The sequence below is a fragment of the Saccostrea echinata genome, unplaced genomic scaffold (assembly GCF_033153115.1).
Source record: "Saccostrea echinata isolate AGI-Se365-2 ecotype Australia unplaced genomic scaffold, CSIRO_AGI_Sech_v1 ptg000008l, whole genome shotgun sequence".
Classification (NCBI taxonomy): Eukaryota; Metazoa; Mollusca; class Bivalvia; order Ostreida; family Ostreidae; genus Saccostrea; species Saccostrea echinata.
This window is the reverse complement of record NW_026889757.1, coordinates 7,872,023-7,899,800: the sequence shown is the minus strand read 5'-3', so window position 1 is coordinate 7,899,800 and position 27,778 is coordinate 7,872,023. Positions and strand designations below refer to the sequence as shown.

Below are 27,778 nucleotides of genomic sequence, written 5' to 3'. Positions count from 1 at the left end.
AACCACATAGATTTTAATATTTTTTTAAAATTTCATAATAATAGGGTTTAAAATGATGAAAAGTTGTATAGATTGATAAGGATGGTTGCAGAAAGGTAGAATTTTGAACATCATAGAAATTTTAGAATTTTCTTAATATGTTGGAAATTTTCTATTCACATCATTTACAACTAAAATATGTCCAAAAATATATACCTATCCAGGCATCCATATTTTTGTTTGTATCATCTGTCCTTAAACTGAGAACACTTTGACGCAAGGTTTGGAAAATGAAATTATGAAGAGATCTTTGGGTTGGCAAAATTGAAGAAAATGAATTACGGTATTCTATCATTTATAGTACTAGGTATTCTGTGGATCACTGAAACCTTGTTGTAAAAAAACTTAATAATTGCAAGAAAAGACGTCATTCTAACTTTACTTCATGAATCTGAAAAACAGACTCATAATGCATATAAAAGCTTCAATGAACCTGTTAAGTTATTATGGTTACTAGATGCTGCTTCACTATTCAAAGGTATTCAGTCATTTCAAAGGTATAATTTTTGTCATAATAGGTCAACCTGGTCCTGCCTATGGAGAAATGTCAAATATCTGCACACTTAACACAAGGATAACAGTATACACTGTGGACTACTACTTGAATCAGGAATTGTGTATATTAAAGATCAGTTCAATTATTTATGTTTACCTTGTAAGCAGTTGCTAGTGCAGATTAATCAAAGTATTGGGAAATGTTTGTCTAGATAGAGTGAAAATGTGTAGTGTATGTATTATATAAGAACCAAATTACAGATCTTTGAACAAATGAATCACATTCAAACACCAGTCACTGGAGGTGTATTAACTTCCTTTTGTTCCTGTAGATTGTAATTCAGGATTAAATTATAATTTTGCTAGATGTCAAGATATCTCATCATTGACCTCTATTGTTGTTCTCTTTATGCTTAATCTGATAGAATTAAATCTTAGATCCAGTCTTGAGTTTGATATATTATCATAATATATTAGATATATTTATATTACTTCATATCTCTAATTTTACCAACTTTTTTCTTTTATAAATGTTAGTGCAAGCTTAATTTGCATAGGCTGTAATATGGGCTTGCATTAAAAAAAATTCCTACTTTAAGATAAACTTGGGTCAATGAAGTGCTAAATTTTCAAGTGGAAAATTGCTCAAATGAAGTTGGCTATATTACTAGCTCTTGCTTAAGATTATATTCTATCAAACAATTTAATGGTTTACTCCATTTTCTAATTGGAATGGGGTGGAGGGGGGATATCCAAGTTCTGCAACATTAATTTTACAAGTTCATCCTGAAGATCGATGTGCATGTATGGATCGAACATCAATCACATGTAAACAAAATAAACAACAACAAATTTCAATTAGTATTTTTTTTAATTTTCATATGTTTAATCTCTTGACCTAGGTCTATGCAACTTTTAAATTAATTTTAACAGTAAAAAAGCAAATAAATGGTTGCAGAAACACAATGACATCTACATTTTTTTTTTTAACCCTTGTTGTTAATATCAAGCTACTATATACAGAAGCCGGTATCATCAGGTTTGTGAATCTTAAGTGATTTACAGCAAAGCAGATATGTGTGCTTAAAAAAGTCTTAATAATATTAAAAAATCATTACAAATCTGACAATTTTAAACCTAAAATAATCATAATAATCATCCATTGTCCGACAATGAAAAACACCCAAAGCTTTTGCTGCGAAACCATTCACAGGCATTTAGTCATCTGATTTATTTATTTAAAGTAATTTGTGTGCTAGTACACTTCAAATGTACAAAGAAAATTAGTACTACATTGTAGCAATTCTTTAAACATTATGTCATGAATTCCTTAACTACAAACTTCTTTTTGTAAATTTGCCTCTTTGTCCCCCCATATTCATGACATTGAACTTTTATATTTACTTCTCTTTTCACACCTAACAGTAATATTTGCATGTGCCAACTTTGTTTGATCAATGAAAAATTATATAACCAACTTGATGTACATATATTTTATTTAAAAAAAAAATTGAAGACAGCATACCCTTAATTTAGTAGCAGTTGTAATCTCATATAAAGGATAAATAAGACACAACTGTCAATATGAACAGCATGTAAACATTCAACTCTGGCCATTGATAGGTTTATAAAGGATAAAGGCAAAGAGAGTTTCTAATTGCCGTTTGAACATGCATGATTTTGTTAGAGCTGCAACAACTATTCTGACTATCATGAACATTATCACATAAAAATAAATATTGCACATCATATGATAAAAGAAATGTTTTACTTGGCAGTAAATACTGTACAAATAAGTAAAACACTGAATGCTGATAGAAATGTAAAATCCAGGCATTTCACATTTTATTCCCATAAACAGTAATGAATCAGCTTTTGTTTTATACCTTAAAGCATTTCTAGTTAATGTTTGAGACATTTTCTTGAGCAACTCCTAGAGTATGATTGCTCATAAATTATCATCTTTTTTTTTTTTAGGGGGGGGGGGGGGGGTGTTAAAATACCTTTAATCTATTGTAGAGACTCTCTTGGATATAGGGCATACATGTCATAGATATGTTATTTGGGACCATGAATGATGTAAGGAAAAATCTTTAAAATGGGAACTCCTGGAGGACAGATATGGCACCAAAATAAAGGGATAAGTTTGGAACTCAGTAGCTTTGCTGTAAATTATCCGGGATGGTATATATATATATATATACTCTACAGGTGTGTCTAACATGTTTCAACCAGGTACACATATTTACAAAGAAACCTTTAAATTACATGTATTAGCACTAATTTTTTTTCTGGTAAACTACTGTAACAATGGAAAAAAAGAATACAACAAATGGAAAATAAAAATCAGGGAAAGAAAATGCCACAAGGTCACCTTAGGAAACTGCTTTGGGGAGCTGCTTTACAACTCTCTCTGAAAGGCAGATAGTTATAAATTCTGATGCACAAAGTCCAAAAAAAAAATAAAAACTGTGACACACATCAGTCTACATTATAGCACCTTTACATGCTTTATGCATAATACAATCAGCATTGACATCAGTGTACTCTATAGTTCATAAAGACCAGTAATTCAGTGTTAACTGTTAACATTACAAATTACTTCTCAAGAAACAGAGTTACAGATGTATAAACAGTATGAACAGAATCATTTCCCATATTTACAAAATAATCTGCCTATCGTTACAATTTATTACTGCACAAAAATTAAACTTAGCATATCTTCTAACTACACCTACTTTTTAAGTACAATATTTATATTTATACAGTAAACTTGAGTATTATCACAGTCTGTGACCCTGCTACACACTGCTTATGGAAATTCTGGATTAAATATACCTGACATGCAGCATCCAGGCAATATGTGTGATTTAATTCCCCCTCCCCATAATGGTACTTACTTTTAAAAAGAAAAAAAATTGATATGAATTCGCTGTTCCTCTGAGAAAAAAGTGTTTAGATTATGTACTAATTCAGCAAAATGCACTGACTGTCACATCTTTTATATATGTATTTACTTTGGGATTTTCGAGATGCCCTAAAATTGGGACTTCTCGACCTGATGTTCTTGATGACAGTTCTGATAGCTGAACGTTAGTGGCGAGACATGTTAACTGACTTCCTATCAGCTTGTGCAGTGTAAGTTTTGGGATCCTGGGATTAAATGCAATCTCTGGCTACACAGCAGATGCTTTGGGATTTGTTGAAATGGCTACTAAGGCTGCAATTGTTATAGACACACGTATAATACCACTCTCATCCAAAATGTCTTGTGAACTACAGATCTGCTCCTAATAAATAATAAAAAACAGAATACATTAAATCTAAGAAATGGTAATCATGTTCAAGATAAAATATTCACAAGATGTCAGAATATCAATTATGATTTGAATATTGTTGGCGTTTACCGGTAATCAGAATCTAATCTGATAACGACTCTTCTGCATCCATATCAGTGATAAATTGAAAATTCATGAGTGTAATTATTCTTCCTTTATATTTTGTTACAAGTAGCTTTTAATAATTAAAGGAACATACACTATTTCCATTTATTTCAGCATGTAACAAAATTACATTTACAACTTTGACGAGGGTTATATTGCACAAAATTCACAGCCTTCAATATTTGTTTAAACAGATTCTTTGGGAACATAAAATGTTTGGTCTGCCTGCAAATCACAGTAAATAAAACAAATACAAACTTGTATTGTTGAAAGCACTACAAAATTTTGAAGTAACTTGGAGCATTAAAAAACAATATTATTTCACACTGTAATCATACCATGCTCCAATTCATTGCCTTATACTGATACAATGTAATCATACTCAGTACAGTGACTTCCTTATACAATGTAATCATTCTCAGTTTGTACTTCTAGCCTATACATTGTAATCCTACTCAGTCCAGTTATTGCCTTATACAATGTATTAATAATCAGTATTAAATCATTCCTATACTCAGTACAGATACTGCCTTATACACTGTAATCATACTCAGTATTAAGTTAATGCCTATACACTGTAATCATACTCAGTATTAAGTTATTGCCTATACACTGTAATCATACTCAGTATTAAGTTATTGCCTATACACTGTAATCATACTCAGTATTAAGTTATTGCCTATACATTGTAATCATACTCAGTATTAAGTTATTGCCTATACACTGTAATCATACTCAGTACATTTATTGCCTACACACTGTAATCATACTCAGTATTAAGTTATTGCCTATACACTGTTATCATACTCAGTATTAAGTTATTGCCTATACATTGTAATCATACTCAGTATTAAGTTATTGCCTATACACTGTAATCATACTCAGTATTAAGTTATTGCCTATACATTGTAATCATACTCAGTATTAAGTTATTGCCTATACACTGTAATCATACTCAGTACATTTATTGCCTACACACTGTAATCATTCTCAGTATTAAGTTATTGCCTATACACTGTAATCATTCTAATTATTAAGTTATTGCCTATACACTGTTATCATACTCAGTATTAAGTTGTTGCCTATACATTGTAATCAAACTTGGTACAGTTATTGCCTATACATTGTAATCATTCTAATTATTAAGTTATTGCCTATACAATGTAATCATACTCAGTATTAAGTTATTGCCTATACACTGTAATCATTCTAATTATTAAGTTATTGCCTATGCACTGTAATCATTCTAATTATTAAGTTATTGCCTATACACTGTAATCATTCTAATTATTAAGTTATTGCCTATACACTGTAATCATTCTAATTATTAAGTTATTGCCTACACACTGTAATCATTCTCAGTATTAAATTATTGCCTATCCATTGTAATCAAACTCAGTATAGTTATTGCCTATACACTGTAGTCATACTCAGTATAAAGTTACTGCCTATACATTTTTATCATACTCAGTATTAAGTTATTGCCTTTTACACTGTAATCATACTCAGTATAAAGTTATTGCCTATACATTATTATCATACTCAGTATTAAGTTATTGCCTATACACTGTTATCATACTCGGTATAAAGTTATTGCCTATACATTATTATCATACTCAGTATTAAGTTATTGCCTTATACACTTAATTTCAAAAACAAAACAAATCTCACACATAAACAAACTCCTTATCAGTTATCACTATCATTCTGAAAGAGCATATGGATGTACTTTACTCAGAAGCTTCTGATAAACCTCTCTTAAGAGTAAAACAACAGTTGCTTCAGCAGTTCTGGCATATAATATACATATCAGCATAAGTTGCAATTTGTAATATTTGCACTGCACATACTGTAAACATACATATGTGCATGATGTAAATTAATACTTGTTGTTTTCAATACTCAAATGCGCTAATTTATGATTGTGCTAATCCATTGAAGAGAAGGACTTCACTTAATTTTGAGTGTGCTAATTTATGTACATTATTACAGTATTAGTGCAAATTATAATTTAACAACATCTAATGTGACTGCTACTACATACAGGAACTTTGCTCACACTTGCACAAATATTGTTTTTAACATCTTTCATTTTTATACACCAATGTTTTAAAATGGATATGTTATCAATGCCAAGGTGCAAACAGCAGTACATTAAAGGTTAAGATGGTGAAAATACAAATGTAAATTGAAATTACTTGAACATGCAAGTTCTTAGAACATGCAAGTTATAATAAAAAAAGAGAAGAAATCAGCACCATTAAACAAACATTACAATTAGACAATCAAATTTCTCTCAGATATTCTACCATCAAAGAACACAGACTTTGGTCTCTCAGACTATTAGTAAGATAAATTGGCAGTTTCATGCAAAAAGTTTTTAATGCAGAAAAAGTTGAACTTTAAAGCTCTACAATAACAAATACGTACTAGAACATGTTCCAAGATAAAATTATTTCATAAAACACTGTACCCCCAACAAGCATTTGGCTAAGTATATATTTAGACACTGAAATTAGTGTAGCATCAATATCACAAAGATTAGTTTAGTGCATCACAGATATCCTAAAATCACAGCCATACAAGTAGCTAGAAAGACAAGAAAACACAGTTTGGCCACAGCAAAGTCTCGTGGGGTTAGTCTTGGACACAGATCTAAGTGTTGCACAGTAACTGAGACCCGAGCTGGCCTAAGTTCTTCTGTTATATCATCACATGCACAAAGGAACTCCTGTAACGAGTTACAGAACAAAATGTCATTTCTCTCAATAAGTAGACTTAGACAAAGAAATTTCTTTCATGAACATTAATTTTATCCAAAAAAAATTAATTAAAATTATCTAGTTAAGCAATGTATATCATCTTTAATGTAAGACTGTGTTATATATTTTAATTAAATACGTTATAAGATCATGTATGGTGTATAGATGTATAATTACTTCCAAACAGAGTTAATCATGCTCTAGGAAATTAAATGAAACTCATAATACATGCTCCGTTAAAACAAATACTGTGCAACACTCAGTCCATATACTCAATTATCCATTAAAAGTTTATTAGAGTAATGAGTAATATATAAATGATTGTTTACATCAAAGATTACAGCATTTCCCAGATCACCAGGTTCTTAAAACTATTAAGTAGAAAAACCACCGAGATCATTCCTCTGTTTAGTAAAAACGAATATAAAATCCAGTATTAGCCTAGTACATAAAAATTCTTCATATGACATCTAATTGAATAGTTCAGAAAACCATTCTTTAAACTTATCCTCAGATTGAATAGTTCTGCATTACTGAAAAAATTGATATTAAATTACTGAAAATTTTTCTTATCAATACTGAAAATAAATGTATTTAAATATCAATACGAAAACCGTATTAACTTTCAAAGCAATGTATAGCATATCCGAAAATCTTCCTTCAATACATCTTCCGTTAGCTACATGTATGTTGTATTGCTGCCCTCTGCTTTCCACAAAGAGGATTTTTAGCAAAGTAATCTTAATGAATTTAATTCACTTTTTTTTTCCCAAAAGATACATATTTACAGTGGAGTTGAACTGAATTAAAATGCTTCTAATCATCATCATGAAAATTTACAAATCAAATACCGCAGAGTGCTTGTAGCTCTAAGTGGAATATAATGCTGGCTTGAAAAGGCTCCAGATACATAGTCACTATATTTCTGGAAGCAGTAGTGAACTTTTTCAGCCACAACTCTGAGTACCAAAGCTTCATTGTCTAATGCTTGTATCTTGATTTATATTATTGTATTTGTTTGTGATTTCCAAACATGGGAAGATAATTGGATGACTCATACAGAAGTGGGCAATGAACTTCTCGAGTACATGTAAAATGATTCTAGCCCATTGTTCATTATGGAATAGATGCCAACATTGTCCGGGAATACAAGTAGGCCTCAATAGGTAAATGTATTTTTGACAATGATATTTAATATTCTTTTGGAAATGAAAAATGATTATCGGTATTGATACTGGCCAGTTCTCAAAATTTTCAGCAATGCAAAGCAACCAAATTAAATATGATGAACTAGTTGAGGATTAAAAACAAAAGATGACTTAATTATACGTATTAGTCTGAAATAAAAGTGCATCCAACTAGTCAGCTTGTGGAACAATCTGTGTTCTAAATTAACACAAGCTGAGTCATACATGTGCTCACATCTATTCTAATCTAAATGCTATCATTCTAATCTTGTTTATCTTTTGAATTTTACTTCTAGACTCACATTGCTTATCAAATGTGGCATATTTCTACTGGTGTTTATTAAAAACATACTCATTTTTTAAAATTAGGCCAACCCAAATATTTCTTTAACATTATTTTGTTATTATTATGAAGTGTGATAAATAAACAGAAGACATTCATATACACAAAAAGCATGACCAATGAAGCGCAGGATATATACAGAGCAGTGAAATCCTGCAGGCACCGAGGATACAAGTATAATAGCTATTTCACGTGGGACTAGAACATAACAAGGAACTAACTGTTGTGAGGATTAATGTGGGAGTTAAGATATATGCCCACCACGTTCCTTGCCTGGAAATACAGAATCTTTCAGAACGATCCCAAAGTTTTCTTCACTTGCTCTCCTTTCATATGGCAGCTGCTTTGTGGTCATTTTTTTTTTTTGGATTTGTCTCTCTTTTAATTATTTCACTTCCACAGGAATCATACTTTCACAAATTTGGTCCAATATACAGTAATTTACATATACATGTAATTCCAATAAAAAAAAAAATATCAAATCATGAATTTTTTCTACAAGAGCAGGAATGTTAAAAGTAGATTCAGCTCATGATCTGGTTAATATAAAAATTTGGTTATCTGATTTTAATAATGATATTAAAATTCTAAAAGCCGTGGTTCAATCTGTTTTCATGTATATTACACACAACTGCTGTATCTACAACAACATTCCAGCAGCATTTCAGAGAAACTACAGCAAAATTTCAAAATTATATCAAAATTACGCCAAAAAAGAAACTTTGAAACACAAATATACATGTAGCATGAAACAAGGACTTGAATAATATGTACACTGTGATGCTTACTTGTAACAAAATATCATACAGAATCTTGAAACACTCTGTTAAAATGCTAACAAACTTAAGTCTGTTTAACAAAACTAATAAATTAAAAAAAATAGTTCCTTGATTTACTATACCTTCCCTACTCCAACTTTTCGACATGCTTCTAGAAAATTCTCAACATTTTTTCGGCATTTTGCCATTGTCAGTTTTGGCTGAAATATAATAAAAATAACACATAATAAGACAAATGAATTTATCAAATCAACAAAAACATGGAAAAATTTAACCTTGTGCATTGGACCTTCATAATTCAACAATCATGTGCTACTTTTTAGGACAAGAAATGATGGAAAAATTCTACAAGCAGCTTATGCAAATCATACTGGCATTGAATTGATATGTTTGAAAGCTAATTTTATTTTGTCATATATCAATACGTTTCCAAAAAAAAAACCCCATTAAATCAAGTAGGTATAGAGCAACTACCACAACCTGAACTATGAACTGTATATAAATATTTACCACAGCAGGTGAGGGAACATGGATGCTGAGAACAGAGCGCGGCCTTATGTTATTGGCAAACTGACACAGCAACACGCCATCCCTCAGGGACTCCGGCAAATTATCTGGCAACGTCACCTTCAGTCTCTTCTCTATTGTCTGTTGAAAATGATAAACTATCAGTGCTCCCTATTCTTAATCACAATCTAACCATGCTCAATGCTTTTAAGATTTAAAATACATGTACCATTTTTTGAAGGTTGCTAAAATCCATACAAAAACAGATGATAAACTATTTACCATTCTGAGGCGATTTAATTGCTCTGCCTCTTCCTTCATGCGTTCCTCTTGTCGGCGTAGTGTAAAATTTCCATCATCTTTGTAACTATCAATCACTCTCATTGCACTCCCTGAACCTAAAAGAAAAACTATTCAGCTGAAAGACAGAAACCTTTTTACCATAAGAATTTACAGTGCAGTAATTTGAACTAACTTCCAAACCTAGTTTGATGCCAAATGATTCTAAAATTGTCAAATGTTTTAGATAAAAGTAAAAATGTACCAAACATTGATGAAAATGAAGTCAAATGCCTTTATAATTTCAAAATGGAAAAGTAGCTTTCTTGATCAGTATCTACAAACCTGCAGATCTGCGAGATGCTGCTCCATAACTGGTTCTGAGGGGTGGGTTAGGTGGAGTTTTCTTGTCATCTCTCTGTTGTTTAAGAAATGCACACATTATCAATACCAAAATTGAACAATGAATATTATTTTTGTTCAAAGTGATTACTCACAATCATAAGTTTAGGACAACTTTAATTCACACTAAAGAATATCTGGTTGTATCAGTAAACATGAAACCTACTGGTCACTGAAGGACTATTTACCTTGGCTATCAGACTGTTGACAGCATTTTTTTGCACCTGTCTTTTATCTTCCCCAGGTGTTGTTCGCCCACCTTTACCAGGTTTACCATCCTCCTGGAATAATTTCATTATTATACGCCTATAGTAAGAGCATAATTCTGTTCAAATTTGTAGTAAAATCTATGTAAAATTTTAATTCTAAGTTTTATTTCTTTAAGCTATTTCATTGTACTTTATTAAAAAAAATAAAATAATTGCTAACTCCAATTTCAAAGAAGGATGAAATCTGAAATGAAGACTTACCTGTGAGGATCCTGTAGATGGTCTGTTAGAACTGCTTCTTACAGGGGTAGGAGGAGGAACATTGCTTCTCTCCCCACCTGCTGCACCCCTCCCAGAAGAGGGCGTGGTGGCTGTTGTTTTGGTTCGTCGAGTGGCCGGCCCACCTTTGTCACCGATTTTGTGTAGTGAAGATGTAGAGGAACTGGGACTATTGGTTCCTGTAGATCCTAGAGAAGACCTCGGACTTGGGCTCGGGGAAATCCCAGGACTATTTCCTCCATTTACAGTACTGAAAAACAAGCACAGATGAAATAAAATAAACAGTCCTAAACATTTAGCTTCTCAAAAATTTATGCTCTTAACATTATCAATCAATAGAAATGTAATTTGCCTGTCTTCATAAGAAAAAACTCAAGAAAATTAATGTATACTAAGTCTGTTCTACATGTATTTCTTCACATTTAAAGACTTATATACAATATCATCAATTTTGTGACATATTTTTCAAATTGGCCTTTTTTGTAAAACAAAACTACATATTATTCAGGGAAATAAAACCCAGACTTTCCAATAGTTCTTCTAATGCTATGATCAGTATTTTTTTTATATACCATTATATTTACATCATGTTAATATTACATGTATATATAGCAGTCAGAATAGTTCAAGATTTAACCAAGTAGTATAAATATAATTCTTCACCATCTAGTAAGAGGATAACATATAAAGAATATACCAGGTGTGAACAGAAAATTGAAAGAAAAATAACCATTTAAAGAAAGATAGATTCATGCAGCTTTTTTTTCCCTGTTTTTTATTTTTTTTTTATTTTTTTGTTTTGTTTTGTTTGGTGGGTCTGTGTAACATACTGTGAAATCACTAATTTTCGTGGAGGGTGTTAATTTTCATCTTTTTCAAGATATGAAGAGACCCCTCAAATTCACGTCCACCATAAAATGTAAAATGTCATTTAAATTACTACTCAACAATTCTTCATCCACCAAATCAAATCCCTATGAACTCCTAGTTTTTTCTCAAACCATGACAATTTGACCAAACAAAAATATGTGAATTTACAGTAGGTATCAGTACATATTAAACACATATCTTTACATAAAACGCACTATAAAATAGGAGAAAAAACTAATATATTTACTTAAGTGAAAACCACATTAAAACAGAAACAATGAGTACTGGTAGATGAAATAAGTTGTATATATATGTCTGCTGCGTAAAGTCATTTGGTGCATTGTCTTGAGTAACACAAGTACCTCTAGATTATGTTAAAACACTTCACACAGGAAATACTTGCTGTAACCACCAACTTCCCTATAAATCCACAGAATGATTCAGACTTTATCAATCACTCCACTTTTAAACATAAATCATATTTATTTCAGGTGAAAAATTTACTTGAATGAAATATTAGTTTCTTTTTGATTATGAATTTTTTCAGTCTATCAATATTTGTTTTTTTGAGATAAAATGTGTGAAATCAGGTTAAAAAAAAACATAACAATGTCCTTCATATCAATCAGTCATGTGTGAAGGAAATTAATACAATCATTAATATCTGTTGGTCTGAAAAAACATATATCATGTGCAACTTATTGACTTTTAACCTTAATCCATAAGCATATGACTCGCTCATTTTTAGTAGTCTTTCTTTTTCCATGTGAAGGTTAATAATATCTATCAATGTTTCACAACTGCAGTATCAACATTGCACACATAAAGGATATTCTATTTCTCATCACAAACATGTATTAAATATTCCCACCCAATTATTTCTTGCGTTTCTGAAAACCAAAGAAGCGTGCCTTTTTTTAATTAAACTAGGTATCAGCCTATGTACATCCCATTCAGAACACCTTGGAAGTTTTCATATATTTCACTTTCATTGTAGATGAAAAAAGTTATACTGCATGGATATTTATTGACTCTATGCATCTTAGTGTGGTAGGAACATTCTGCTTTGTAAGCTTTTTATAGAGTATTTTAACACTAACAATGAATACATTAGATGGATTGCAATTTCAAATATATAGTAAACACGACATAACAAAATTCATATTACTTGCCATATCAACAGTGACATACCCATCCTCAGCTGATATTGGAATCAATAAGTGTTGATATTGCATGCAATACAGATTTTGTCATGGTATATTCATTATTCATATGCATATGTAAATCCGATTGTATATATATATTATACACTATACTGAAAGGGATCAAGGAAAAGATAAATACAGATGGCATGATCATGATTACAAAAAGCACCCTGTCCTATGATTATCATACTGTCCTTTATTATGGCCATAACAGTCCAATATTACCTGCCCGGTTTGTGCCGCAACACGGGAATGCCTCTGCTAACAGGTCTGGAAAATGTCAAATCACCAACAGAGTATGAGCACAACAATCACATTCTAACTTAAAATTAATCCACTCCCAGGCATGCAATACAGAACTTCAAAAGATAGAGGGGGGATTCAAGTAAATCTCATTAACAGTATGCACATATGTTTATATATATAGATACTGAGAGGAATATATGAATTGCTAAGGAATATTTCTTGTTTACTCTAAATTCTTTAAAATGATACAAGTACATACAAGACATAATAGTTTATTATAATAAAGTTTTAATTTCTATGTGAATGTTAAGGTGTTTAATACATGCACTGAAAGTGCCCAGTAAGAAAATTATTGGATTAATTTTATTTTATTTGGCATTAGTTGGTTGTCTGTTTATAATTACCAAGATGCATAAATGGCTTAAAAAGTTTGACTACTCTTTCCACATAAATGTAAATATTGAACAAAAATTAATCTCATCTTTTTTTTTTTTAAATTGAATCGAATGAATATTTTTCTCAAAGTAAATGAATATCAAGATTTCAAAGCAGAGATGAAATCAGAGCTATGCCTTATCCCATCAAGTCATTTTAAAATGTCGCCTTTCCCTATAAATCTATTTTCTGTGCACTGCTTTTACTACTGCTCTTAGCAGGAATATTCTAAATCTGTCTAGGTAAATTACTGTGAAACATGCAGTCAGTAACTTTAAAAATAGTGAGAAGGCCAAAGCTTCTAATACAAGCATGGGAGAAGGATCGGTTCTACCCTTAGACCAATAGAAAAATGATGCAGAGGAAATAGAGGCAATATTTACTTTTTGATTCGCGAAGTGGAGCTATGAGCACCAGAGGCCCCTGTTTTAGCCCCTGATGGTTTGGCTGTGGAAGGATTTGACGTAGGGTTCTGATTTGAATCAGAACCCTGTCGTCGTAATGGAACATTTGTTGGCTTCTGTTCCTCTTTGTTCACGCTGTTGGTAGTTTGATTTGGTTGTCTGCAATAACATTTGCTCCACATTAAATTGTTCACAAATTTACTCATGCATAATTTGAATTTAGATTAGAGGTGACATATGATGTACTAACTTTTACCTTTTACCATGCACCCTTAAACATACATTCCTTTCCAACCACTCCTTTAGTACGTATCATTTCTACTTACAAGAATATACATGTCAAGCCCATTTGTCAGTATATAATAAAAATATATGTTGTTATATTTCTCCCCTCACAATGGTATTTTTATAAATTAACTTGCCTTGTTAGCTAACATTTTAGAATCTGAGAATCATTGTTACTTTCAGCAATGCAAATGTCATCAATCAATAAATCTACTCTTTACTAATCACTTTACGTTTGTATCCAGAGTACAGATAAAGTGATAGGTTTACTAAATCTCTTACAGAATATTGGAATCTCTGTTAATACCAAATCAAATACAGTAATGCAACCTTCAAGCAATTTCCCACTCATTTCCAGACTCAATACAAAATCATTTCTCATACTGTATTCTTATTCTTAATCCACAACCATTTATATATAAAAAAAATATTTATACCTGGTAAATATCCTTATAATGCAGGATCATGATTCATACATGTGTGTGTATGTCTGTAAGGGTGTGTGTGTAATGTTGGACACAAAGTGGTAATAAACTAATTGAAATGCACTTAAAATGTGTATAGCAAGCATTTTGTATAGCAAGCAATGCAAAATGCACAATACAGAAATAAATCATAATGCAACATTATCAGGATACAATAAAAGGTTTTGCTGTAGTATACAAAAGAGCAACCTAATACTTAGAAAGCCAGATTAAGACATTGATAGAAAGATGTGCACAAAAGATACGTATTACAAGGTGGAGCATTTCTACATCACACAAGTGCAGAAGTTTCATACAGTACCTATAATTCATGCTATAGGTATCCATTGCATTTCTGCTGTTCCGTTGCAATGGAGCAGCGTAATGAGGCACAGATGTCTTTGCTGAATGCGGAGAAACATGAGGAGGGGAGTGAATGGAAGAGCTGCTATTTCCCATGCTAGCATCTTGCACATATCCAGAATAATGCTGAGAGTCAAGTGCTAGAGTCCTTGGAGGATTTCCAGTTGCACGAGGGTTATATGTGGGCCTGTTTGGTGAAACCCCTTGAGGGGATGCACCATGTGGGGAAACTCCATATGGAGAAACCCCTTGAGGATTGTGGTGTTCATTCCTGTGTGGAGAATGAACTGTTTGTCCATATGAATATCCAGGGGGTGATCCTGGAGAGACTGGGGAGTAAGGGGACACATTTCCATGGTTATACTGAGGTTTGTAACCAAAGGGGGTAGGGGTGTTGAAATCTGCAGGGTGTCGGCTTGGATAAACCTTGTAACTGAAAACAAAAGTATTAGTTTTCCTCTAAAGTAATAAAATTATCTAGCATAATATCAAATTTTGTATAGCCCTAACTTATATTTCTAAAGAATTTCTCAGTATTACATGTATATGGACTGAAACTTTCTGTAAGGCCAGTGTCCATGTGATTTGCGTTATTTAATGTATTCAACTTGTTGAATATGAAAAAAAAAAAGCTTCAAGATTCTCCTTACAGGGTAATATTACAGAGACTTTTAGATCCTCACCTGTTTGCCTATTTTGCATTGTTACATATTTTCAAAAATATTTTCAAGCCAAAAATTTGTTTTATAAATGGAAAATATCCAAAATTCAAGGGCATGAATTTCCCCATCTTAATGTCTTAAATTCTGAGAGAAGGTCAGCCTTTTTTTTTTCTTTAATTTTCAAGGAAGGCAGAGTTGGTAAGATTAAATTCTTTGAATTTGGTATTAGAAATTTTGATATATTACATGGTATTTCTTCTTTTTTTTTTTCATTCTGAAAGTTCATTCTGCATGACAAAGCACATGCAAATTATTTAAGTAATGATATACTCAGTATATGATGATTATTAAAATGAAGACGTGAGGAAAGAATGTGATCTGATATATATACATATAAAATAAATGTAAAATGCTTTAGTTTTGTGTTGACTTGAAGAATCTCCGAATAGTCCATCTGAAAAATATATGATAATGGACAAGATATTAACAGCTGAAGGGGTAACAAGAAACAAGAAAAAAAAAAGGTTTATATATTAGTATCTAAAAACTGATAGTAAAAACTTTGGAAATAATCTACAGTGTATTTCTTCTTAACATTTATTTTTCTTTATTGAAGTCATAAGAGTAACTATACATTTGTATAGTTATAGTAATTGGAAATTGTGCCAAGCCTTATCATCTAATAGAGAATGGAGCTCACTTTAATTTGGAAAATCTCTCTGCAGTATACATATATTCTATATTACTGGTAAATAAATAATTATGTGTGACACAGGTTTGTTAAAGAATTGCTGACCTTCTCTCAATACAAACGATTTTCCTCAGCTAAAGACAGCAATCAATTAAGATTAAAATAGCCATTTTTTCCCTGTACTCTTAGATTAGGAACTTCTTTTGGACATTGAAAAGATTATATGGTATAAAGGTGTAAATATTGAATTATTCTATTTCATTTTCAATATAGTGTACCTGACCCCCCCCCCGAAAAATACTCAGAAAAAGTTTTGATAAACAGATATCATCCTTGCTTACTTTGGAATAAATACATGCAAATAAGGGTTTTAATTAATTTACTTTGGTCTAATGTTACAAATGCTTGAAATTGATTATAAATTGAGTAATACACTGTAGATATTTTAGATTTCATGGCAGATCACTTAACTGCATAAAAATATCACAGAATTACTCAGTAGAACTCTCCAGTGTGCAGTGTAAAGAGCTTATTTTTGTGCAGTTTACATTCTAAAGAAAATCTGAAATGGCTGTGCTTTATTTAGAAATGAAAAAAAGAAAGATTTTATTTAATTAGTTAAGAAGACTAACTTTCATGCAAAAAATAAACAACTGTCAACAATCAAAGTTTTCTCCTTGAAGATTTGGAGATGATACTGACTCTAAGATTTCATTTTGTGTGATTTTCAGATGCAGAAAAAAATGTTAAGATTGGTAAAATAATGTAGCATTAGTTGCGGCAAGAGCTATAAAGGGCAGTTTTACCAGTACAACATCTATTTAGTTGTGTCAATTTTCTAGTTTTACATGTACCTAACACCCTGACAATGTAGAACATTATTATTTTATTCCTAGCTGTTTACGAGTTTTTATTTCCTATACTTAACCCTTGTGACTACATTCTCAAAAGGAAAGAATTGAAAATTAGTTAATATTGTACTACATTAAAAATTCATTCATCTTGTTAATCACACTGAATAAACACAAAAACAGTAACATAAACAAACCATGCATAACACAATTCCCTTTGTTCAAATATCATACCATAATTCATATTTATATAAATTGTTACATTTAATCATAAGCACTTGTGCATTTCATTGGCATTAAATTGATTAACTTTGCAAGGAAAATAAAGAGTAGAGTTCATTAATTCAGAGCAAAGTACATCTGAAAAAAAAAATGTTCAAAGTACATGTATAAAGCATATAAGCAGTTCTGACATACTTGTTTTCCACAGATCTCCTGGCATCCTGTGACCCTTTGTTGACCTCTTGTTCTGGGCGGGGCAACAGAGCCTTAGGTTCTTCCTGCTTTTTCTCTGGTCTCCTGTTTTCTTCTACTTTAACTGCTTCATTTGTCCTATTTAGATTTAAATTTTACGCTCTAAATGTCTCGAATGTTCAATTATAGATGTACAACTCATGAGAAAAAAAAATGAGGGAATAAATTTGACTACACGCAGTATTTTATTGCTGTTTTTTTCCCATCATTTCCACATTTGTACCTTGAGTCCTGCCACTGTTTTTCTAAAAGAGCTTTCTGCTCCTCTTGAATTTTTTGGGCAGCTTTTCGTCTCGTTTCCCTCTCCTCTTCTTCCTGTTGAATTCTCAGCTGTTCAGCAGTCTTCTTCTTACGTTCATATTCTACTTTCTGGCGATTAAGTTCCTATCAAACAATTCATAATCTAGATTGTCAATGGTGCCAAAAGTTATAAAAATACTACTTCTGCAAATACTGGGCCAATTTCAACTTGCCTGAATTACAAAGAAATCTATACATGTAATTATTTGCAAGTTGTCTAATTTCTCTATTTTTGTTATGAAGATTATCCTTCTTATAAACATGATATCCTTGTTACAATTTTGAAGTATATTGGTAACGTGGGTAACTTTTCCAACAATGGCACTATATCAAACTGATCACTATACTGTCAAAATGGTGATCCATGCAACAACATATAAGAAGTTTGAAAAAAAGGAGACAAACTATTCAACAGGATTACTGAATGCTATAAAACAGGAAAATGAGAAAAAGAATTCTGCAGAGAGTTGGATAACATAAAAACAACATGAACTGTCTCAAGCAGTACCTGGGCTAATAATTAGCAGCTGCATACACCAGACTTCCCAGTGTAATTATAAGTTTAAAGACCTGCTTCCTTATAACAAAGGGGTATCTTTTTTTTTGATCAAATATTAGACTAAGAAGCAAACTTGAATTAAAATAAACTAACCCTTGAAAATTCATTCTCTGAAAATGCTTGGTCACTGGCACTAATTGGCATTCTAGGAGTTACGGGGGTCAGAGGTGACTGAGGTGATAGCTCCCCTGGGGGTGGGGAGAGTTCTGTTGGTGGATACCCTGGGGTGGGGGTCTTAGGTGAGAACTGATTGGTATTTGGTCCACTGTAAGCTGTGTTTATTGGAGGAGGACGAGATTCAAGCCCTCGTCGTGGTGGGTCTATTTCTGGACCATTAGCCACGACCCCTTTATAAGCTGAAGAATCGCCATGCTGCCATTGGCTTAACGCCTAAACAGGGCCAAAAACATGCAGTTAGATGTACACTCACACAAATAACAATGATTTGTGTGCAGCTATCGCAAGAATTACATGTAAGCTCTATTTACATGTACATCTCAGCCTAACTCAAAAACTTTTTCTTTATAATTTAAAGCAAATATCTAAACCTGTTCATATAATCAGTAACCTTTAAACTGGCTTTAAAGAAACTGCCTATTCAAATTCTTCACTTTGTGCTAAAAAAACCTAAAGTAGGTGAAAGATTTACTAATCTTAGCTGAGAGATGGTTAATGTTTCTTTTAATAAATTTATTCCTGCTTAAGAAAATACAAGAACTTTCACTCCACTAAAGAAGAATCTATAAATATACTGTACATATATTTTTATCTGGATATATATAGATATAAATGAATATTATACAAGCAAGATCAAAAGATGCCAGTTCTGGATACACAGAAATAAACTTTTTGTAAGAGAAAGTCCTTGCGATAACTGCATATCAAACCATGCAATACATTTCAATGAAAAAAAAAAAAAAAAACAAAGCAGAAATATCTACGTATGTAGTACAAATGAAATGTTTACTGACCACAAATTTCAACATTAATAAATTCTTCTACATGTGTGATAAAGCAAACATGTATAATGGGGATTTATGAATAAATATTTCTCATTTTATGAAAAAATGTTATTTATAATTTTCATTTTTCAGTTTCATCAGAAATTTTCATGTTGCCATCTTCCTTGTGGTCAGCAATATCAAATAAAGATCATCTAGAATACTACTTGGTTTCAAACAACAACGAGTGACAAAGATTAGTCAAACTGCATTAAACTAATCAGTACCTTTAATGCTTACAGTTCAATGTCTAATTAAAAAGTTTTTTTGAGACAGACTTGACAATACTCCTAACTGAAAGACTCAAAAAGGACAAATCAGTTTAGACTGAAAATGACAACATTGATTTAGTACCTACCTCAGACACATTGGGGGACCATCCAATCTTCTCCAAACTATCTGTGGTGCTGTATCCAGAATCATTACTTAACACAGTGTGTCTCTTCCATTTTTCTTGAGATGGATCTGTCATAAATTCCTCTGCAGGTCTGTAACACAATATAAAGAAGAAATAAATAAACTTTAACAAGGAAAAATTCATAAAATTGTGATACTCTTTTTTCCCCTACTTGTCTGTTATTTAAAGTTACGTAATGAGTCAAAATCATGTGTTTCTTTTAAGATAATTGTATCACAAAACAAAAGATTTATGAGAAATATGAATACAGCAAAGTTTTGAGAGCTCAACTGCACTGTAAAGCAAGAAAAGAGCTGCAAAATGTAAGTGCCGGAAAAACAAGTGTTGTATCTATCGCTTAATTTTTATCGTCAATGTCAACAATGTCAAGGTCACGTGTCCTTTATTTTTAGCGTGGAGCTCGTAAACAACATTGAATTGGAGCAAGCAAAAGTTAGGAATAAGTTCTGATAATCTTTTTTGAAGATTGTATCAAAATTCTCGGTCATCCGACATTTATATCTATGGAATTGACACCATGGTAAATTATTCAACTTTCAGCGCATGCATACAATAAAGAGGAAATAGTGAAGCAATATTTTTGTGTTGGGTTATACAAAGATTTTTTTTACTTTTATTTTTCTCTGTAATAGTAGATTTTTTAGGTTCTGAAACCTGTAATTTTCTGAAACCTAATATCTTCAAGAACTGAACAAAATTTGCACGTGTCATGCAAAAATTCTACTTTTGTCAATTTTCCTGTTTTTCCGTCAAGGTGTCACTTTAATATGACAATATTGTGAGCCCATACATAGAATTTTGAGGAGGCATGGATTTGCGGACCAGTTTCTTCATTTCTGCATCATTGTCTCTCTTCTGTTCTTCCTTTATAGCCTCTATCTGAAGGAGCTTCATGATGTGACGTTTACCTTTGATACACACCTGTTAATAATAAACCTTTTTAGTACATGTGAACAGCATACGAGATTTATTTTTAAAAACCTGATAATTCTCAAATTTCATTTTTTTCATAATACAGAAATCATTACAAAAACATTAAAAAAATTTCAGCTCTTTGGTAACAAGGGTTACAGGTTGACAAGTATTTTATATGCTCCAAGTTAACACTAGAAATATAACTTGAGTAACATGTCCCTCTCAACTTGTGATACCTCCCTTATCTGAGCTGCTGGATGAGATTTCTCTCTCTTATAACCTACTAATTTTGAAGATAGTACACTTACATGAGCTGGGGGCATGGTCAGTGGGTTGTGGTCCAGTATCATCTCTTCTAATGTCTCTATCTTACGAAATGCAGTAGGTATAGTTGAAATCTTGTTGCTTGAAAAATCTAACTTCCGTAAATGTAACTTACTTAATTCTAGAAGAAAGAAAAATAAAACATTTAGTAAACTTCTAAATACATGTACATGTGTATGAACCTGAGGTTAAAATAGCAAATCATTAATTTTTGTGTGTAAAACTTTTTATGTGAGCATTTCAAGCACCTGGTATGCTGATCATGAAGTAAAGGTCAAAGAAGGAATGCATTGATTGAATAAGCATGGCAATTAAACAGCAAATTATTATCATCTACTTGTATATATATGAAAGTGTTTCCTGTAATTGTTATTTAATGCATGTAACACACTGTATACAGCTCTAATTTTTCTCAAATTTACTTCCACCATCCTTTTTGCTTTTTAGTTCATGAGTATTCCATCCCTTGTACTGTTAGATTTTCTTCATATTGATACATTATGACCAATATATGGACCAACACATCCCCCGTACTTCCCTGTGGGTAATCACACACTTTGCCAAAGGGAAGGATTCACTGATAAGCTTTTTCAGGGCTCTCACACTGCTTTTTGGGAAAGGGGCTGGGGCCATTAGGATTGGGAAAAAGGCAACATTTTGGGAAATTTTTGGATACTTTAAAATCATGATATATAGGGCTTCTGGTCTTTGATATCAGCTAAATTTTTGTTTTGCAATACAGAGGAATATGAATAGCAAGTTTAGTTATTATATATATCTTACTATATTTTCTTAAATTTTTGGGAGAAATGACTATTGGGAAAATTAATGCATTCAACTGGGATAAAAGGTACCTTTAAAGTTTTTGAATTGGGAATGGGGCCCTTGAATGGCCCCAATTATAGACAATCAAGAGCCCTTTTTTTTGATTTTTTGACAACTTAAAATCATGTGACATTAATAATAAACAAGTTATTTTGAACAATTGAATTTCTTAATACTTTCTCATGAAGAATTATATTAAGAGTATAAAAGTTGTCAGATTCACTTACCCAGAGGTAACTCTATTAACAGATTTCGTCTAACATTTAGACACTGCATGGATTTGAGATCCCCTATCTGTGATGGCAAGTGAGATATTTCATTGCAGCTGACATCCTAAAAAGTTAAACTCTTAACATAAATGATATGAATTCTGTTGTGTACACTCATACACTGATCAGCTGACATTGAAAAACTTCACAGCAATAACCATTATTATCAATTGCAATAGCCTGAAAGGCTTCAATGGCATCGAACATGAAAAATAATTTCATAAATTCTTTTAAAATTAAATATAAAATTAAACATTGTTAACAAAATATTACAGTTATGGTTATGGAGCCTTAGGCAATGGTCCAAATTGAACAGGGTATGAATTAACTATACACCTTCTAAAGTAAACACAAGATCTGTTCTTGTTAAAGAAATCAACACATATCTTTTTGGACAGTTGAAGAACTTGGAAGGATTTATTTTAGTATTATTCTATTTATCTAAGCTTTGCTTTTGTAGTACTTTTAGTATACACAACATTTTCAATGAAAAAACCATTGCTATGTGTCTGCTGATATTGTTTGAAATTCATCTGCAACTATCAATATAATGCAGCCCCCACTTTTTTCAAGTTTTAGAATAAGAACAGTATCAATGTATTGATGCAATTTTTTTTCAAGATGTATTCATTGAAAAGTGTTCAAAAGAAATTGAAGTGTACTATTTTTTGTTGTGAATGCATCCACTAACATCATGGTTGCCAAAATTCTGGTCGGATGATCTCTACATGGCTTTTAAGCTCCGCTCTACACCATAATGATTAATGAATAGGACTTTTAATTTGTGGATGTATGATTTTGCTAATTTTCTTTTAGCACCTTATTATAGGTGTTTGAATTTGCACAAATATTCCTTATGTTTTCAGTATGTTTTCTAAATCTTTTATTTTCAATATATACTTTATTTACTCTTTGTTGAATATGCTTCTTCATCTTGTCTACTGCTTGTGAAAATTAACACCATGAGTTATCCCCCTTACATTGTTCAATAACAAAATTTCCCTTTGAGCTTTGATAGTTAAAACTGAATATTTCAATAGCTAGATGAATTTCACTTATCCATGAAAAGGCTACTTACAATTTCCATAAGCCTTTTAAGCTCCCCAATTTCCTCTGGCAACGAGACCAATTTGTTATGACTGGCAAGAAACACTTCTAAAGCTTGTAAACATTTAATGAATGGGGGTATGACTGTCAGCTGATTCCGACTGAAAAAAATATTGGTTAGTAATTCATTAAATTACAAAGTTTATCTCATACACATTTATTTGATTCACACATATGTTCAGTAAGACACATTCTTGAAATCCTCCAATTCAAGTGCCATGTTCTTTTGTATGACACCATCTATAGCAAGTGCATCAAGTGAGAACCGATGAAAACTAGAGGTATTGTGAGGACTGAGCTCATAAAATGATATCCCCCTGCTTTTGTATTCATGAGCATAATGGTAAAGTTCATGTTTTGCTATTGGAAACCCATCTGTCTGATCAGAATGTAAAATAGGAAGGAAGTGCACAAAGGCACTGTGTAATAAAAATTCTGTGAGAGTCTCATTAAATTTTATCAAGTGGTATAGGAGACTTGAGAATAAGAGATGTTATAGAAAGAATGGCAGTGTCCATGTTTTGCTATAGGAAACTACAAATATGTGTTCAATCAAAACGTAAAGTGGTAAAGGCACAATGCCACTACGTAATAAAGATTTTGTGAAAGTTTCATTAAATTGCATTCAGTGGTATAGGAGGAATTTCCGATAAGGGAAGGCTACCCCCAAGTGTATCGGACACACGGACACCCCCCATCACCTTTCAACAGGAGGGTATAAAAATGCTGAATGTGCACACTGATCGTGCAGTTTTCATGTCAGAGCACCTGCAAGTCCCAAAATGTTCCATTTCTTGTGAACAGTAATCATGTCATCTTTAGCAAAATAACAGACCAGAAGTGTATGATATTACCTTTATATCAGTATTTTTCAGAAGTGTTACTCTAATGTAATTTTAGCTTCATTCTCTTCAATATTTCAGCTTGTGGTAACCATAACAATAAATACAACCCCTAAAAATTGTTACTTTAAATTGTACCTGAGACAAAGATGAGTGAGATTCTGCAACTGTAACAATGCTTCAGGAACAAATTTAATAGCATTGTGGTAACAGTTTAAACATTCTGCTGAGCGATACTCAAATATTTCTGGTGGAATTTCAGTAAACCTGTTTTTGGAAAGATCTGTAACAAAATAAAAACATTAAATAGTTATACATTTTACTACAGTTAGATTTACTTTGGTATGAAAATCTTAATGACTTTGGGCATGTTTAGTCTTATATCATATATGTCTAATAGTTTGTTGAAAATAGAATTATGCACTTAATAAACAAAAAAAAAAAAAAAAGAAAAAAGAAAAAGAAAAAAAAAAAGAGAGCCCATGCACCTGATTCACCTTGACCATGCTATCATGATATCAACCCAATTGATGTTACTTTTAAAATTTTTACAATTTAAAGGCATTTTGGAATGGAAAATTGTTTTATTTTTACATTTAATGATAGAAAAATTAAAATAAAAGGAATATATGTAACAGCTATCCAAGTTAACTTATACTTGTACAACCTTAGAAGTGAAACGGTTCACCACGGTATCGATTCACCGCGGTATTTTTTCTCCGTTTGATAAATGGTGCAAAATCTCTAATTTTCGGTTCGGTTCATTTTTCGGTCGAGATCATTATTCAGTCGGGTTTGGGATAAGGTAAAACACGTTACTCAGTATAAGTAAGTATAGAAAACGTAAATTTTTGAGGATTGATAGTTTGCAAAATAATTTTTGACAGTCAAATAATTCTAATCAATTTCTTCTAGTCAATTTGCAAATAAAATTCGTAAATTAAGTGACTAGATTTAGTAAAAGAAAGCATAAAACAATGTTGAATTTGTTTACTTCTATCAAAATGTATCGTATCAAAAATAACTGTACCGAGACAAAATTATACCAAAATTGTATCGAACCGTGAAGGAGGTGTATCGTTTCACCCCTATTAAACTTGGGTTGGAGCAGTTTACACTTTTTCTACAAACTACTTCATGGTATTTAAAGCATACACTGACCCAACCCAGGCAGGGTTGGCCAGGAAATACCAGTGGTGGGAATTACCAGTGGAAAATACCGGTATTTCCTGTCCTGGGAAATACTACAAATTCTCTCTTAACTGGGAAATATTGGGTATTACTGGGAAATACAAAGTTAAAGTTTTTTTATTTCTTTAATTCATTCAATCTTATACTAAATTCAAAAATAAAATAAACATAAAAACAGAAGATGAATAATATTGAATATGTCTCAAATTGCAATTTAACATTTTCAGAATGTATCACTACTCCAGGTTCCATACCATAAGCATTCTGAAACATTTCCCTGGATGTATAAAACTGAAGTTTTCCAATTCAAGTTTCTTTTCAGTTTTTTAATATTATTAAGTTTTAATTATAAATCCAAGAACAAAACAAACTTGTTTTAATCCTTCTATAAACACTGTAGTTATTACAATCAATCATGTTGTTTTAACAAATTGCTCTGGACAGTTTTGTGCTCCTGTTGAGAGATAATTACCTTGAGTAGAACTGAAAGGCTTCTTCTTAGGTTTGATATTTATACCATACTCTACATTTAAGATTTTCTTAGATCCTTCTTTAGTTACATAAAAAACACAATTGGCATATTTGGGTTCATTGGACCTTTATAGACTACATCAGACTCAAGCATGAAACAAATGACACTCATGACTGGTACATGAATATACTGTGTTATGATTAAATAAAATGAATTACTAGGAAACCAGAATTTTTTAAATCAGAGACAGTGTTACCAGTTAGATATCTTAGCCAATAAGGTGTACTGCATGTCAATATGAATGAAATATGTAGCTATTACTTATTTCCCAGTATTTCCCGGGAAATACCAATAATTCCCGGTAATTACCAGTATTTTCCACCGTCCTGGGAAATACGAGTATTTCCCAGTTTTTTTGCCAACCCTGAACCCAGGTTATACAATGTAACTTGGATAGGTATCAAATTCATTCCTTAAATAAATTCTGAGATTTTATACATCATTTTAGATGGGAATAATTTTTCCTTTAAGCAATGGTAAGAATGTAATTGATTTGAAACTTCATAGCAGCATATTTATCAAAATATTACATAATTCCATTTTTAAAATATAATTATGATTTTCATCTGCATTTTGACTAGCTATATGGTTTTGAAAATATGTAAATTTTCATATTATCTGCAAGAAAAATTTCTGACATTTCTAATGATGTGACATTCATTAAAAATTTAAAAAGTGAAGAAGTTATTGTATTTCTGATGGAAGGTAATTTTTCTTCAGTTGGCCAAAGTCAATTACAGAGTTGCCAACATCATAAAATGAAAAATTGTACGGAAGAGGTCCAGGGGCCATTCAGGTCCCCACCACTAGATATTTACATTTTGATTACTATAAAATGATTTAAATTGCAGGTTAGCATAGAAATGTAAGTCACAGTAAGTACTATGACTTTTGTATTATAAAGTGAAAACTTAAGGTGGACAGCTATGAAAATACCAGCATTCCAAACTTTTGATGGAGAGAAACTGAGATCATTAGGATAAATGGGAAAATTGTAAGGCATATTTTAGAAATTCAAACCATAACCCTTACGCTGAAATCTTAAGGGTTTGCAGCTCTGCAATCAGGATACTGGGGTTGGCTTTTTAAAGTCACTAAATGTTGAGAGTTACAGAAAAATGGAAGTTTCTGGTAAACAACTCAAAATAAGGGACAACTTTTCATTTTCTGTGAATTTTTATCCAGTCATGATCCGGTGAATGGGTAAAAAATATGTGACTTTGTGGTCATGCGGTATATAAAACATGTATTTTCTACTTTCAATAGTAGTCAAATAACTGCAAAAATTTGTACAAATTCATTTGAAAATTGTATACTTCGCATATTGTTTTTTTTCTTTTTGAACTGGGACAAATAATTGTGATGTTTTCTTTTCTCATTATCTTGACACAGTGAAATATAATCATAACATTAGTCATCACCGGAGCTCATTGTTCAATGTCTATCGTTACTTAAAGGCTAGTCATTTGCACATGTTAATGTAAATATACGAAACACATTTAAAAAATATTACAATGATCAGTACTGATATATGAGCAAATAACTAGCAAAATCTTTTTTTTCTTCAATTTGACACTTGCCTATGGAGACGGTATCGACAAGATCATATTTTCCTGCTATTTTTGGATACTCTTTCAGTTTACGACCACATAGAATAATTTCACCAGTGTGTTGAGCATCATCGAATATACGATCCAGAGGCCTAGAAACTGTATTTGCTGATCCTCCGGTAAAAGTACTCGCCATTATACTTCCTAAACTGGTACCATGATGAATCTCAACTGGCTTCCATTTTTCTGTTATCAATTGCACATGCGCAGA

General features: G+C 31.8%; 1 protein-coding gene across 6 annotated transcripts; it reads right to left on the bottom strand.

The window, feature by feature from the left end:
* Window positions 1–1,386: 1,386 nt before the first annotated feature.
* Window positions 1,387–27,778, bottom strand: LOC133181015 (leucine-rich repeat and calponin homology domain-containing protein 2-like). 6 transcript variants are annotated; one of them, XM_061315538.1, is made up of 20 exons: window positions 27,538–27,778; window positions 24,373–24,517; window positions 23,364–23,493; window positions 22,244–22,349; window positions 21,176–21,312; window positions 20,743–20,873; window positions 19,893–20,022; window positions 18,627–18,923; window positions 17,898–18,058; window positions 17,618–17,752; window positions 14,956–15,429; window positions 13,864–14,043; window positions 13,025–13,069; window positions 10,707–10,974; window positions 10,425–10,517; window positions 10,180–10,252; window positions 9,838–9,953; window positions 9,559–9,696; window positions 9,171–9,248; window positions 1,387–3,824 (listed from the first exon to the last, which is right to left on the bottom strand). In XM_061315538.1, exons 1-20 carry the CDS (start codon window positions 27,701–27,703, stop codon window positions 3,711–3,713), a joined length of 3,117 nt encoding a protein of 1,038 aa, XP_061171522.1. In that variant the 5' UTR covers window positions 27,704–27,778; the 3' UTR covers window positions 1,387–3,710. The 6 variants fall into 6 exon arrangements, with proteins under 6 accessions (XP_061171522.1, XP_061171523.1, XP_061171526.1 ...); XM_061315539.1 differs by lacking the exon at window positions 13,025–13,069; XM_061315542.1 differs by lacking the exon at window positions 14,956–15,429.

Coding starts and splice junctions, on each gene's coding strand:
- LOC133181015 (XM_061315538.1), bottom strand. CDS start 27,703: ATGGCGAGTACTTTTACCGGAGGATCAGCAAATACAGTTTCTAGGCCT. Junction 9,954..10,179: donor AGCATCTCGCAGATCTGCAG/GTTTGTAGATAC, acceptor TTTTTCTTTTAG/GTTCAGGGAGTGCAATGAGA. Junction 9,697..9,837: donor AATTAAATCGCCTCAGAATG/GTAAATAGTTTA, acceptor CATTTTCAACAG/ACAATAGAGAAGAGACTGAA.